The sequence below is a fragment of the Perissodus microlepis genome, chromosome 8 (assembly GCF_051167445.1).
Source record: "Perissodus microlepis isolate ML-2025 ecotype Zambia chromosome 8, ASM5116744v1, whole genome shotgun sequence".
In the NCBI taxonomy this organism is placed as follows: Eukaryota; Metazoa; Chordata; class Actinopteri; order Cichliformes; family Cichlidae; genus Perissodus; species Perissodus microlepis.
The window spans coordinates 26,355,989-26,371,633 of record NC_140468.1 but is presented as its reverse complement, the minus strand read 5'-3'; the positions used below and the strand labels follow the sequence as shown (position 1 = coordinate 26,371,633).

The 15,645-nt window shown below is 37.6% G+C and overlaps 1 protein-coding gene across 1 annotated transcript; it reads left to right on the top strand.

Annotated features, from left to right (window-relative positions):
* Window positions 1-200: 200 nt before the first annotated feature.
* On the top strand, window positions 201-13,027 carry LOC146382117 (ras-related protein Rab-37-like). Its single transcript, XM_084938442.1, has 9 exons — window positions 201-558; window positions 7,319-7,429; window positions 8,487-8,528; window positions 8,683-8,749; window positions 8,834-8,886; window positions 8,977-9,042; window positions 9,748-9,804; window positions 9,891-9,967; window positions 11,880-13,027. The coding sequence occupies exons 1-9, from the start codon at window positions 403-405 to the stop codon at window positions 11,983-11,985; spliced, it is 735 nt and encodes a 244-aa protein (XP_084794568.1). The 5' UTR covers window positions 201-402; the 3' UTR covers window positions 11,986-13,027.
* Window positions 13,028-15,645: the final 2,618 nt, after the last annotated feature.

The following is a 15,645-nucleotide window of genomic DNA, read 5'->3' as shown; positions in this document are numbered from 1 at the left end:
CACAGAGATCCAAAGCACTGGGTAAAATAAATGATGTCGAACTTTATAGAACGAATATCTGAACTCTTGAAAGAAAAACCACCACAACAAAAAAAAGTGACAGCCAGTCAATCCTTCTCGGTCCATCCTCTGACCACTCATGCAGCGTGATGTGCGTGAATCACGACATACCATCATGTGGAGTGATGTAGGCAGAAGCCCACAGACTGTGATTCACTGTAAAGGAGGAGCCAGTTAAACAGCGTGGACTGTCGGAGAAGAGAGGAGGAGAGAAGAAAGCGAGCTGAGGGCTGTGAGACGACGAGTCGGCTGAAGCGAGAGTGCGAGGTTTACCAGCTTTTTATTTCCTCCGGAACCCTCGACGCTGTCATAAAGAAGCCTGTGAAGTGAAGGACTCTCAGGATGGAGCGGATGGAGTCAATGGAGCCGATCTCGGCATACTACACCACGGCTTACCCGGAGATCCAACCAGACAGTACTTACGGATCCAAAGAAACAACCGAGAACCAGGCAATGACTCCACCACCTCCAACCTATGACGAGGAGTTGGTGCACAAGGTACGACCATATGGTCATCATGATACAACAACAGGTTTCATAGCTAGGAGCACTTTTATGCACTTACTTGTACCATTTAAACGCTGCGCGTTTTTTTTCACGTGATTTTGCTTCTTGTTTATTTCTTCTTATTTATTACTGGTGAAATGTGAGGAAACGTTTCTAAACCCCGCAGCATCCCGGTCCTTGACCGGATTTGCGCTCACGTGGTGCTGATTTACATTCAGATGCAATTTATAGTTGGTCTGTTTCCAGCCCTAATGTGTGTCAAATCACTTAATTCCTTCTGAGATGAGCTGTCAGCTTACAAGAAGGTCCCTCTTCACATATGAGCTGATTACTTCCTGCTATCAGGGCAGGAAAGCTTTAAAAGAGGTCACTTTCTTTGAAAAAATGTAGAATAAAATTACATTTCAAACTCAAATTTTATTTGACAAGTACACTTTCACTTTCTCCTTTCTGCGACCCAAAGCTCAAATAACCCATAAATACAACAGTAAATACACTAATTTATTTCTGACACCTTAAATTCCATAACTCACACACACTAAAATACACAAACACACTAAAATGTCAGAGTGAATGTGATCCTGTTTTGACTGTTGTCACAAAAACTGTACAATATAGCCATTTGTCATTCAAAAAGCTTAATTGCGCTCACAGCAAGCAGTTAAGGCTAAATCAGCTACATTAATGTCTGGATTTAAAGAGAACCACTGAATCCTTCCTGGTGCTCCCATTTGACCCCACTGTTGATGGAACAAAGATAAAAGAGGAGCTCCCTTTAGGCTTCAGTGAAATGTCACATTGTATTTCAGAGCTGTGTTGCAGAAACCATTTCCCTTCAGTCTGGAGGAGTCATGTCATTCAAATGGCATATCTTTCTTCTGATAAGCATCTGGCCTTCAGCCTGCTATGTTCTAATTTCTCTCTTTTTAGATATAGCAACTGAGCAGAATTAGCACATCAATACTCTGATTCAACTGATAAGACATAAACTTTAAAATAAAACTATCCGGTAAAGTCAAAAATGTATTCCCTTTAACTAGCTGCCTTTAATTACCTTAGAAACTTATTATAATCTTGCTACTTATTTATTTATGTTTGCACTCATAAATGTCCCAGATCATTGGGTGCACCCTTGGTTTAGGTTCAGGGTTATTGGCAAGGTTAGGCATACACTTATGTTTAAGGTTATAGAGAGAGTCTCTGGGAAATTAACAGAATCAAATTCACTTCATCCCTCTGAAGTCAACAGGCATGTGTATGTGTCATCCTAGTGTGGAATGTGATTGGTTGGGACCAAAATGCAGACCCCAAAGGAAGGTAGAATTAAACATGAAATGAATTAGAGCAGGCTGGGCCCTGCCATTGACTGACCTAGGTGGAAGCACTGCTGCAGCACACAAAGCATTGATATCTCCACCAAGCTGGGTGCTGAGGTGGTGATGGACAGCATTACGGAGGACCAGGCTTACTCTTTGAAGATGGCGGGCTCAGACAAAGCCTATCTTTTAAATGCAATTCAGAGTTTCCTTACATAGACTTGGGCTGGGAAGCAGCCAATTATTGTTCAAACAACACAATTATAATTTGTGAAATTGAAAATGAAATTGAAAATGGAATAACTTTTTTATTTAATATATATTTAAATATATATTAAAATATATAATTTTAATATCCAGACTTTTATTTTATGAAAAGTCTGGATGTACCTCTTTACCATTCTCATGCATGTGCACACACATGCACATGTGGTCTGAGTCACTGCCATAACAAATATATTCTGTGCACTGCCAGCTATAAGACCTTATGCAGAAACGTTTGTGATTTTCCTAATAATTTCAAATGAATTTCAATCATAAAAAAGGTTGTGAATACTTGTGTAAAAAGATATTTTAAGTATTTACGTTTTAATAAATTTACTCCCAAACACTCCAAAAACCATCATCACTGTCATGGGGTGGATTTTGTGTGTAGATTTACTCGGCATTGTTTGGCTGTAAAGGGCTAAGGAATGCAGTGAGAGTCTTCACAAAGATAGATGCAATTCTAACATGTGACTGTTATATCAGCTCACACATATACACACCACACACAGACTTGTAGTGTCAGGGAAGCAGGTGCACTGAAAGGGGTCATATTCTAAGAATACACCGTGTTCTTTGTGTCTAAATCAAGAAGAGTAATTTCAAGTGAACTTGAAAAAGTCAGTCTTGCCTTTTTGCCCTTCCTATGCCAATATAAATAATAAAGGGACTAATAAAGGTTTATCCTATCTTTTGTACTCACTCTTCTCAGGCTTTCACTCTGCCTTACCTTTTCCTCCCAGGAGGAGTTCTAATTACACAACAAAAAAGGGTCTTTTTAAGAGCTCGTTGGTGAGGCCAGTACTTACTCATGAAGCTGAAATGGTTACAGTTGGTTTATGGATTCCATTCTGTTATTAATTCTCCCTTCAATACCCACAGTTGTCCCAGATGACATTTTTAATAAAGTCAACCTAATACTGCTTTTGTAATATTTTTGGAAAGATTAGCTTAGAGACATCTTTACAGACAGAGTGGTTTTGTTTTTGTTTTTTTACTGCCAATATTTCACATTAATACCCACAAAACATTGCATTCTTTTGTATCTCTCAGTGGTTTCCTGTTTTTTCCATTCTCTCCATGGCCCTCATCCAAAAGACACATTTTTAAAGCTGCAAAGCACTTTTTTTTTCTTTTTAAAAAAGTCTGTAAGTGTAGTAAAACCATGGTAGCTACCTGTCCACCACAAAAAAGCAGACATCACTATCAACTAGCTGGTTGAGTGTTTAGCTAAATAGCGGCAGACCAAAACAGAACTAAAAAGATGGATACAGGACTTTAATTTGTCTAAAAAAACAAACACTTGGTCTTACAGATTGCAGGGCATATTGACTTTTAGTATTGGAAACAGTGACTTTATCGCCTGTTGTTCTGTGGTTTCAAACCCCAGCTGTGCAGTATATCAAAGCTTAAATCAGTGGCAATTTGGAAACTGTCAAGCTAAATTACATTCTGGTCAATATTGCACATGCTCCAGGAAGAGAAAAGTGACATTTCAGAGAACTGTATCACTCTAAATTCACCCCATCCCCTAATGCTGTTACTCCAACGACTTGTAAAAAGACATCCCATACTTATTGCCTCAGTAACCTCCACAGAAGCTCATACTGAGGCTAGAAAGGAAATTTGCAGGCACTTAGCAATCTGCCTGTGAACCACAGAGATGAGAGAAATCTAATTCTTCTTTCTCTCGCGCACTACAACACATATACACAATATACATCATCAGTGTGTAATTCCCAAACATCTGTGATGCATTCGCCTAATTACCTCCTGTCTCTAGAGGGGTTTCATGAGACAGTCTCACTTCTCGGCTAACTACAATTTAGTAGCATCACCACATGTACGTGTGTAGTGAGTACAATGAGTATGTTTTTTTTTCTCAGCACTAATTCCATCTTCACATGTACACATGGAGGCATTATGTTACACACTCTCAGTTATGTCCAGTAAAGAGGAAAGTGATACAGCTGAATCACAGCAGGATCAGATCAAAATATTTAAATAAATTATTGCCTTCAGATTTAGATGCAGTCAGTGGCTTATGTGATCACAGACTGCATGTAAAAGACAGATGTATCTTCCACATCCCAAAAAGTTAATTCTGTTCATCTGGACGTAGCGTTTTCAGTGGGAGAAACATTTCCTCACTCATCCAAGTGACTTCTTCAGTCTCAGCTGACTGCAGGTTTCCCCAACTTTATAAACAGTACATGTGCATAATGACCGAAACTAGAATCAATGGTGAACAATGGGCTGTCAGGTCAGTTTCTTGATCGTTAATGTGATCAACAACCACTGATCAAAGACCATTGATTAATGGCCATGAGTACCATTCGCAGAGAGTTGGGGAATGGCTGCAATCACAGCATTATAAGATGGTCAAAGATGTACCCTTAGGCCCCCTCTTCAATTCAGAGATATCTGTATCTGTGGGGATGGTGTTCGCTCTGCGTTGTACCATCCTGATGACACCCAGTTTGTGCTTCAGTGGATGATGAGAGTCAAGTCTTAAATAATGATCCGTAAGCGTAGGTTTATGGTGCACATCAACTTTCAAATGTCCCCATTACTGATGGAAATCTCACAGTCTAAGAAGGCTAACCTGTCGTTTTTCATATCATCTGTGGTGAACTTGAAATAATTTTTCTACTGAGTTAACATGATCAGTGAAATGTGGTATATCCAGTACACCACTTCCTATGTCCCTACGAAGTGGTGTACTGGCAGATGTTATAAAGTTTAACCTGCAGTCTTACCAACAGCCATCAGGAGTAGACTTCCACTCTTTAGAAAAAGAGCCCTAATCAGGCACCAACTGGGTACCTGGTTATCAGCACCTGGAGTACCAGAAACTCAAAATAAGAGTCAATAGCAGAATAATCTGTTTGACATTGGCAGAGAAGATTTGGTTTTTGATGTACACAACCCACACACTCAACTCTGCTACTCAACCTGCAAATGCATTTTTTGTGGCACTATTTAAGGAGAAATAAACAGATTTTTCAAAGCTATCAAATTTATTGCCTAAAAGCATTATTACATCAAAGAAAAAACAGATACAAATTTCCTTAGGTTTATGCTGTGAGTTTTACTGTGCGGCTCTCCACCTTTCAGCACACAGTAAACTGGAAAAGCAGAATACATGTAAAGCCTCTCTGTACAAGGTGTATTTCAAAGGAAGAATAAGGAAGTGAATTTGCTGGTGACACCTGACTAAAGCTGATATGAAAATTCACTGGATGACTGTTGCGGCAGTATCCATATTTAATCCAGCACACTGGGATGTAACTCTTTTCTAAAAATCCTCCATATGCTGAAATCAAATGAGGCTAGAAAAGCTGCTTTAGCTTCTCAGCTCTAATCCTTTCCTCCATTCCTCCCACTTCTTTTATTTATCCCTGATCATTCATAAAGCCTTGAGGCAAAATTGAGTTCAACCACTGCCTGGTTTATCTGATGAGTGTCATGTCTTCACTTTTTTCTTGATTTGTCATGGTTCTTTACAAACTGCTCATCATCAGATCAAGTTCAAGTTCAAGAACTTTATGCATTCTATCCCAATTTATGAACCACAAGATGAACAAGGCTACTTGATTTCTGACTTTCTATTAATTTAGCATGCCAGAAAAGTCACCTGACAAGAAAGCAGCACTGAAAAACTCAGCGCTTTAACCCCTGGGCCATTTGTCATTCAGTGCAATTTTAAGGCAGGCCTACTTGTGCATATCTGACCAAGAGTGATAATCACATTTACTGTCTTTTCACACAATATTTGGTCACAATGACAATGAGTACTCCTGAGTTTTATCAAGACAGGACTGGTTGAAAGTTTTGTTGCCTTTTTAAGACCACTTTATTACATTTCCATGGTTACTATTACTAGACATCAAGTGAAGACCACTTCTGACAGCACATCTGCATTTGAATCATAAAGCAACTGTAGTGGATGCTCCAGCCCAGTAGCTCTTCTAGTATTCTACCCCAGTGATTAACGGCCACTGCAGCTAATTAGTGCATAAAATACATGACTGAATGTGTATTAAGGTGAAATCTAAGCGTGTGAAGATAAAGGTTCTTTCATGAGAGTTAATGAATGGAAGTCTATTTTTTATGCCTAACTTTCTTTCTATAAACATAATTAAGATTTTTATTGTCCCAACCTGCTACTCTATAAAATGCATTTGGGTGTAAATGAAGAACTACCCTGGTGCCACAGAGAGGAAAGAATGTGAATTTGGCAAAGAACAAAGATTGGCATTGATTTCGGCACTGAGTTTCTTAAAGATGGCATTTCCTTTGCCTTGCAAAGGGTTACCAAAATATTTACATATATTTTATTCAAAACTTATATGTAGCCAATATACCCTAACCTATGCTTAAAAAATTTAGGTTTAGCCTTTTTGCGATTTTTAAAGCTTTCAAGAACAAACGTTCAAACACAGGTCTTTTCATTACCTGTCTTTACAATCTACAATCCTTTTAGTTGTCTCTTCCTAAACATAACCACATAATGATTGAAGAAATCCATCATTCTTGTGGCTTACTGCATTATTTACTGCATTTTTCTTCTGGCAATAATATTTATAATATATTTCACTACAGGATAAAATGTAGTCATTTGGCATCAAAACTCCCAGATCACTCCTTGAAGAGAGCAGAGAACAGCTTGACTGTGTCGCACTTACTTAATCTGCCACAGTTAAAGGACACTTTGTGGGTGTGGAGGTGGTGGGTACCCTGGTGTGACTGAAATTAAAGCGCAGTAGACAATGAAATATTGACTGATGGTCCTGGTGACTAAGTTGGATGTGTGAATGCTGCCTTTCATTGATTTCATTGTCTTGAAGGTTATCTCCTCTGGCTTGTGAGTCATGCGGTAATAGTGGTACACTGCCAAGTTCTTAGAAAAGAAAATGTCGGTGCTGCTTGGAAACAGAAATGTCGACCATGACACAGATGTTGACTCACAACTGAAAATTATGAAATGATTGCAAGCATTCAACCATAAAGAGATTTTCAAGGCCAATTGAGACTGCAACCAGGCTACTTCCTGCTGCTCCCGTATTACTAGGGGTCACCACAGCTTACTCTGTGCCTCTACCATATACTTAGATCATATATAGAGAGGTAAGAAACTTAACTGTGGGATTTTATGTGTTTTCCTACAGACAATCCTTGTTGGGGACAGTGGTGTGGGGAAGACATCTCTGCTGGTGCAGTTTGATCAGGGCAAGTTCATCCCTGGCTCATTCTCTGCCACAGTGGGCATCGGATTCACAGTGAGTGCATGGAACTATTTTTTATTTTATTTTTTTATTAAATTGGACTGGCTTTTAATTATCCATGTTTTTAGATTTGCCTCTGGCATTTCAGACATTAGCAGTGTGGGAGGAGGCAACCTAAGTGTCATTGTGTGAGAGGTGGGGTACACCTTGGACAGGTCACCAGTCTGCCTCAGTTTTATATATATATGCAGATTATACATCTTATATGTATAATCTGCAAATGAATACTTTCCATCCTCTTTAGAGTTTGCCCATTTTGATAAAAAGCTGATGATTCACATTTGCCACTCGGTGCCATTAAAATCAATGCAGAAAGAGAGGTTGTAGTGAACACAGGCAGTAGCTAGTGTGACGTCACTCACTGGTTCTTATTATCAAGCCTCAAGATGACCCTTTCTGTCTTGGTGTTTTGAAACCAGATGTGATGAGAAAGGGATGGTTCTCATTGGCTAATGACTTGTGATTGAAAAGTAATTCACCGGGAGTATCCTCCTTTGTGAAACTTATCACTTGATTGATGAAAATTTACAAAATGGGCAAAGCAGATTATTCAATATAGGACGTCAGAGCCAGGGAAACATTTCCTTATGGTCATTGGACTTAGATGTCTTTTTGCACCTACATGTATCACTTTCCAAGCCTTAAAGCTACATCTATCTTTAATACTATCTACATTAATGACATGAGAATGTAATTAGAACCACCCCGCTGAAATCTTAAATGGTGAAATTTAGAAATATTTTTTAAAACAATTTTGAAGTTTGCAACGATTTAATATAGTATTAAATGAAGCAAGTGGGAGGGTTTTCTTTCCCATAAGTTTTTATACATTGTGACTTCTTTTTGCAACATGAGTCACCCCCTGCTGACCATTAAAAGGAATGGAGGTTTGAGGTAGTTGTACATTGCTTCTCTCACTAAACATATATTTCAAAATCTGAAGAAATAAAGCCACAACTATCTACAAACATAGATAACTTGTCTTTGTACTTTGCATTTTTAATTGTTCTACTAGCTGCTCGTACTGTTCTTCTGTTTCTACCTCTCTCAGAATAAAGTGGTGACTGTGGATAACGTAAAGGTCAAACTGCAGGTCAGTAAGTAAATCAGTTCCAGTGCAAAGTTGATGTGCTTACACAATAGCACTCTATTTTTAGAGTAGTGGCTGGTTTCCTCTTGGGCATCACCATTATAAGTGAAAATAAGAAGTAGCCAAGTGGAAACAGGCCAGTTCTTTTCTGTTTCAGATATGGGACACAGCAGGACAGGAAAGGTTCAGAAGCGTGACACATGCGTATTACAGAGATGCACACGGTGAGGCGATACAAACCCTAATCCATATCACAGCATCACAGGTGTTACATTGGCACTCAATTTTTGTTGGTTCTCTTTCCAAAGCTTTGCTCCTTTTGTATGACATCACCAGCAAATCATCTTTTGACAACATTAGGGTAAGTCTGTGTTTGCACCCTGGGAAAATATGAAAATGTGCTACAGTTAAAGATTTATGTATGAGTGTGTTTGTATGTCTCTTGCTTCAGGCTTGGTTAACAGAGATCCACGAGTATGCACAGAGCAATGTAGTCATCATGTTGCTGGGCAACAAGGTAAGAGGAAATTGTTTGAGAAGCTTAGCATGTGGAGCAAAAAGTGCAAAAGAAGGATATGATCTGTGCTGAAGACAGAGCAGTTTCTGGATCAGGGCATTTTGTAAAGATAATGTAAAAGAGTTAGAGCAATTGATAGTGCTGCTTTGGGTTCAAGTGTCAGGTTTAAGTATATGTAACAATATGAATGCAATGATAAAAATGTGAGTGGCGCCACATCGTAGGTAGCTTAGTAATAATAACATTTTTAAAAGCTATATATAACATATATGATGCTGTATCACATTTTGTTATATATTAAATTTACAAGTCCTCACAAAAAAGAGTGTAAATTTAATCAAATGTACAGTCGCTGCACTACTTCAATCACTATGCGTGTATAAAAGTATCTGAACTACCAGCAAACTACTACAAACGTGTTAGACTACTAGTTTTATTACATGATCTACTCTTCAACATTGAATAGTGGTAGCAAACACTGAAAATTCCACAAGATATGTTTTCCTTTAGAAATATCCTGATTGATCTTGTATATTATGAAGTCTAAAAATGTAAATACTCATACTTGTGCATGTTTTGTTCAGCTTTTTTTTTAAAAAATAGCTTTATCAAGATGTACTTTTTTTTTTTACTTAGTAGTTTAAATGTGTTTATTTTTCTGCACCAAGTCTTTCCTAAAATCCTAATCTAATGTGTGTTTATCAGGCCGACATGAGCAGTGACCGAGCGATCAGGAGAGATGAAGGAGAGAGGCTGGCCAGAGTGAGTATTTTATTTACTTCCATAAAAACACAACTGATAGCATTTAATCTGCTACTTAATGTGTTGTGCTCTCTTTGTGTGTTCAGGAGTACTCAGTTCCTTTCATGGAGACAAGTGCCAAGACAGGGGTCAATGTAGATCTGGCCTTCACTGCTGTGGCCAAGTATGACACAGACGCCACACAGTAGCTTTTGAACAGTCCATAAACTATAGATGTGTATGATCTGAAAAGGTCCTTGTTTGAGCCAACAAGAAGTCATGTAATAGGACTAAACAAAGATAAATTATTATCATTTGCTTTTGCTTTGCTTTTCTTCTTCTGTATCTATCTGCCACTAATTTCATTTTCATATGACAGCAGCAAAGTTGTTACTACTGAATTTGAGATTGTTTTTTCACATTGCTCAATTTTATCTCACATCTTTGCTGAACATAGTATATATTTTCAGAAAATTCCAGGATTCATTATAAAGAAATGTTTCAATTCCCTTAGTACTAGAGATGGCACGATACCACTTTTTTATGTCCGATACCGATACCGATATCATAAATTTGGATATCTGCCGATACCGATATGAATCCGATATAGTGTATTTTTTAATCAATAAAACAGTTTTTTTAATATCTTGCTGCTTTTTGTATAAGTTCATACTCAAGTTAAAAAAAAACAAACACTAAAGCTATTCTGTTATACCTGTATGCAAAAAATACACTGCACCCAAAATATTTCATAGTTCAGCAAAACTGATCAATCTAATAAACTTAAACCTACTCCATCCTCCCTATTCTGGTATTTTAAAGAGTACTTAGCAGAAATATTAAGCAACCTAACTAATAGGGTTCTAAAACTCCCAGCAAAAAAAATAAAATAAAATAAAATAAAATAAAATAGGGAACCACCCCCCACCCTCCACCTCATGATGCTTAATTGACGTAATCAACTATAATTTGATGCAGTGTGAAAAAAAAATACACAGAAATCAGTTATTTTTCAAGAATAATCAAATAGATTCAACACCTTTCTTCAACAAAATTGCAGACTGCACAGATGGTACCTTCCCAAAGGAAAAAGTACTATAGCTTACTAGGGTATATTAGACTTAATAGTTACTATATACAGTAATGGACTTCTATACATTTTACATCAGATTTAAACTTTGGGTGTAAGATTCGGATAATTATTTATTAAAAGCTCGACATTTTAAATGAGAATAAGAAAGAAAAGTATGTCTTTGTGCCCCCTTCTCCCTGTTCATGCCCTATCGGCCCCCCTGGCTAAACTTTGCTAGATCCGCCCCTGCACAGTTACCAGCCGTCAGCTACGTAGAAAAGGATCCTGGTGTAGAAAGTAATATTAAATTAATTCTAACAACAGCTTATCAAGCTTAAACGTGCTGCCGTTGTTCAGCCGCTGGTTTCCTCTTTCTGGCGCGAAGTGAGCAATAAAAGAAAAACGAGAGAGACGGACTCGCGACAGAAAAGCCGATCAGCTGATCATTAATCAGTTTCATGATTGAAGTAGCAGCAGGAGAGAGAGGGAGAGAGAGAGGCGGTCACTCCATATATCTGTTGTTAAGCTTAACGCGGGAATGCTTTACAAACATTCAGAGATGAACTTACACACTTGCTTTACTTCTCTCTGGGATAACTTCCTCGGAGATGAAATGCCGGATTGCTAGCGAGGCTACAAATACACACAGCCGCTCTATCACGTGACCCGCACTGCTGCGATGTGCTACGGTTATGAGCCGAGTTACGCCATGTCGCAAGTTTTGCTAGGTGCTTTTTTGATATTTAATGGATCGGATTACATTTTTTTATTTTTCTCCGATATCCGATCCAGTAATTTACGTCAGTATCAGACCGATACCGATACGTAATATCGGATCGGTCCATCTCTACTTAGTACTATATAATTTAATGTATTTATTGCAAGGGATTTATTCTTAAGTAGTCCACTACTATTTTCATGATCCTATCTGTGTTTTCTTACCACAATATAGAATCCTCTGCAGTACAATAACTCTATCAATATCAGTGTTATCTTCTAAAATATGCCTTGTTCTGTTCTTCAGGGAGTTGAAGCAGCGGGCCATCCAGCATCCCAGTGAACCCAAGTTCCAGATTCATGAATATATTGAGGCACAGAAGGAGAAGTCAGGTTGCTGCAGCTACTTTTAAAACCCAACTCCCAACTCTCCCAACTCTTCCTCCTCCCATAGCTCTGGGCGAACAGACTGTCAGAGACACATTACTGAGTGGGAGGAAGCCCTGTATCTCACTGCTGCTCACAAAATGTTACACTGCCATTCATTCAAGACTAAAAGCCAAACGTACATCAGTGGATTAACCATGCTACAGACCCACACAAGTTTTCTTTAGCTGAATACCTCCAACTCTCCAGACGTCAGTTTGCACTACTGATGCTTTCTAAAGTACATTCAAGGAAAGAGTAGTTATTTATTTGATATGTTACAAAATATTCCCTCAGGCAATTTTCCTTTATTTTTTTTAACTTAGATGATCAATATTAGTCTCTTGTATTTGTTTTATTAATGCAATTGCAGTCAAGAGTTAGTAAATCTGGAAGCAGGAGTAAACAGCTAGCCCTGTCACAAACCACCTACAACTCCATAACATAGTTTTCTCATTTGTTTAACATGAACCATGCTAACAGACAGTGTATCTTAGCCTGTTAGCATGAGAACTTTTACTAATTTTGATTAAGCGCAGTGCAACCGATGCTAAAGGAGCCTTTCATTTAGAGAATATTTGGTTATAAATCCAATTAAAAAACCTTTTCATGACATTTACATGCATCTTCTATTTTTAAAATTGTATTTATTTATTTATTTTTTGTAAGTAATTATAATAAATTATAATTATCTATATAAAATGTATTTTCTCTTGGTGAAGTTATATGATTCATGTGTCTTTGGAACAGATATTTTTGTTAATATTTTCTGTTGTTTCCTCACATGTGGACGGTAAGGTGCTAGGCTGGTTAGCGCTTTTGCCTCCCAACAACAAGGTTACTGGTTTAAGCCCTGGTTGGGATCATTCTGTGTAGAGTTTGCATGTTCTCCCTGTGCCTGTGATGATTTTTCTCATGCATATTGGGTTAACTGGTGTTTCTAAATGAACTGTAGACCGTATGTAAGGAACTTAAACTACTTGGAGCATGTAGAATAAACATTGGCATGCAGAGCAATGCATCTGTGAACTGTGTCTCTGGGAGAAGGATTACTGTGAAGAGCGAACATTCGATACTAAGTACTTGAGTTGTTGTCTGTTATTTAAGGAAGCGTTATGTACATACAGCATGACTTGAATACTTTTATATGGTGTTATACTGTGCAAAAGTCTTGGGTCACCCTTGTAATAGTTGCAGCATCTCTTGGGGGGGGGGGGGGGGGGGGGGGTGTCAAACCAAGTGCTCCATTGTCTGTTTTTCTATCCAGGTGTGCTTTTATTGTACATAAAGTGTGTTTGGGGATCATTGTCATGCTGAAGAATTAGGCCATTATCAATCTGCTGCTTGCCAGATGGTATTGAATGCTAGTTCAAATTCTGACCATACTTATCTGCATCTGTAATTTGATCAAGTTTTGACAATATCCCCAACATCACTGGGTGAAACACAGCCCCAAACTATGAAAAGGTCTCCACTTACAGATGGCTGTTGAAACTCAACCTCTACTGGCAACTCATTGAGCCAAATTTGGATTTATCACTGCATAAGACCTGTTAGCACTGATTTTCACTCAAGTTCTTGTGTAATTTGGCACAGGTAAGCCTTTTCTCCCTGTTCCCATTCCTTAACAAGAGCCTCTTGACAGCCATCTTTCCACTGAGACCATTTCAGCACTGTAAGATCTAATGAGATGACAGTACTTAAAAAAATTATGCAAACTTGTTGCCTTAGAGAAACTAATTACAGTTTATTTAAGATATACGCAGTACTTTGAATAATCAGATTTTTCTAAGAATGAATTAATGAAAAAGTCAACTGATGAATATGTCAGTTGAAATAAATAATTCGTTTTTAGCACTTTATATAGTTTGTTTTTGCTCTACAGGCCAATTAAAAGCTCAGTTGCACATGCATGCTGAACATGCATTTGAAAGTGCCTCCATTTTTATTTTTGTATAAGAATACACTAATATGAACAGTAAATTTGGGTAATCAGTTTTTAAATGCTCAGGGCTGAATTTAGATCCTCCAAAATATATTTTCACATCAATGCATTAAAGCTGCATTACATTTTTTGGTTCCTCTGAAGAGGAAAACAAACTGTTTTCATTCGTCTCCTGGCAGTAGCATGTATCTTAATGCTACACTGTGTTATTTGCTAACGCTGTAAGCTAGAGACATTCTGTACCGAGCATACAGGAATTTTACCAAAACCTTTGAAATCTGAAATAAAAGAGTGGGAGTACAAGTTTTTATTGACCAGAAAACCATAATGAGCTGAAGAATGCCAAACTGCTACGTAAAGAAGAGGGGAAGTAGTGAGTGGTATTTCTCTCTGTGTCTGTCCCTCCAGGTTACACATTTTAAATAACATGAGTTAATACATTAAGGAAAGGTTGCTTTTGTGACATTTGTTTTGGACAGTAGTCTACAATGCTCTTCTGCAAATATTACTGCTTGATGAGTGTATGTTTGCTGTGTTACTAAGTTTGGACAGGTTTGATATACTTCTAAATTATTCAGATTGTGGTCAGCAGACCTTTTGTCTATTGAACAGCTGTTTTGTTTTGACAACACCAATGCCAGAAGCAGTGTTTTATGTGCTGTATGCTGGATAAAAATAAATAAATTATTTTTACCTGCAGGGGTGCTCTCTTACCTGCAGACAACCACCATAGCCGCAATGGTGTGTGTGTGTGTGTGTGAAATTACCATCCCCCTGATGGTAATTGGTTGCAGTAAGTCACAACGAGCAAGGACAGATGGACTGAACAAATAATTTACAAAAACTAACGTCATTACTTTGATCTGTTTGTCAGAATCACCATCTAGTGCAGGTGCACAGTTGTAAAAACCCAACAGGAATAAAAAAAAAAAAAGAAACTAATTTCCTGTTTGTAGGCCTGGCCTTCAAAATAATAGCATGGGTTGTCTAACAGTCGTCGTAGCTGTTCTAGTACAGCTAAAATAATCTACTCACTAAATTCAGTCCAGATCAAATGAAACATAAACTCCACCTGTTAAGCAGATGGACTTAAGAGAAGAAATTTTGTTGAGAAAGTAGGATACTTACTTTAAACTTTCAGACTTGTCAAGTATGTGATGAAACCATCCTGTTCCAAATTTCATCTCATAGTATTTTATTAAATATCTGAATTTATGCTGTTAAAGCATTTCAAGTAACTAAGCTAGGTCATTTTTGGGGTGACCCATTTTATCTCATATTGCAAGATTTCATTGATTATTTACTTATTTATTATTTATTTATCATTTTTATATGATGTATAATTTCATATCCTACAATTTTCTTAAAATTTGATTGGACATTATGTGAGGTTTGGTTAGACCATATGATTTTAATATTTTAAATACTGTGACTGAATATTGTATGGGCTATATAACAGTAAAAGTATCCAATCAGGCTGATTTACCCTAAACATTTAAAATGCTCAATTTGTATAAAGACATGTAACAGTTTTCTAACACCACTTTTTAAAATTATGACATGTCCCTGTACTAGAAAAATACAGGTTCAATAATACATTTATTAAGGTAGTGTGTTTGACTGTACAGATAAAGTCTTACAGGAAACAACAGTATCATTCTGTATTATGTATTTTCTTTTGACCAGCTGACTGCTAGAGGTA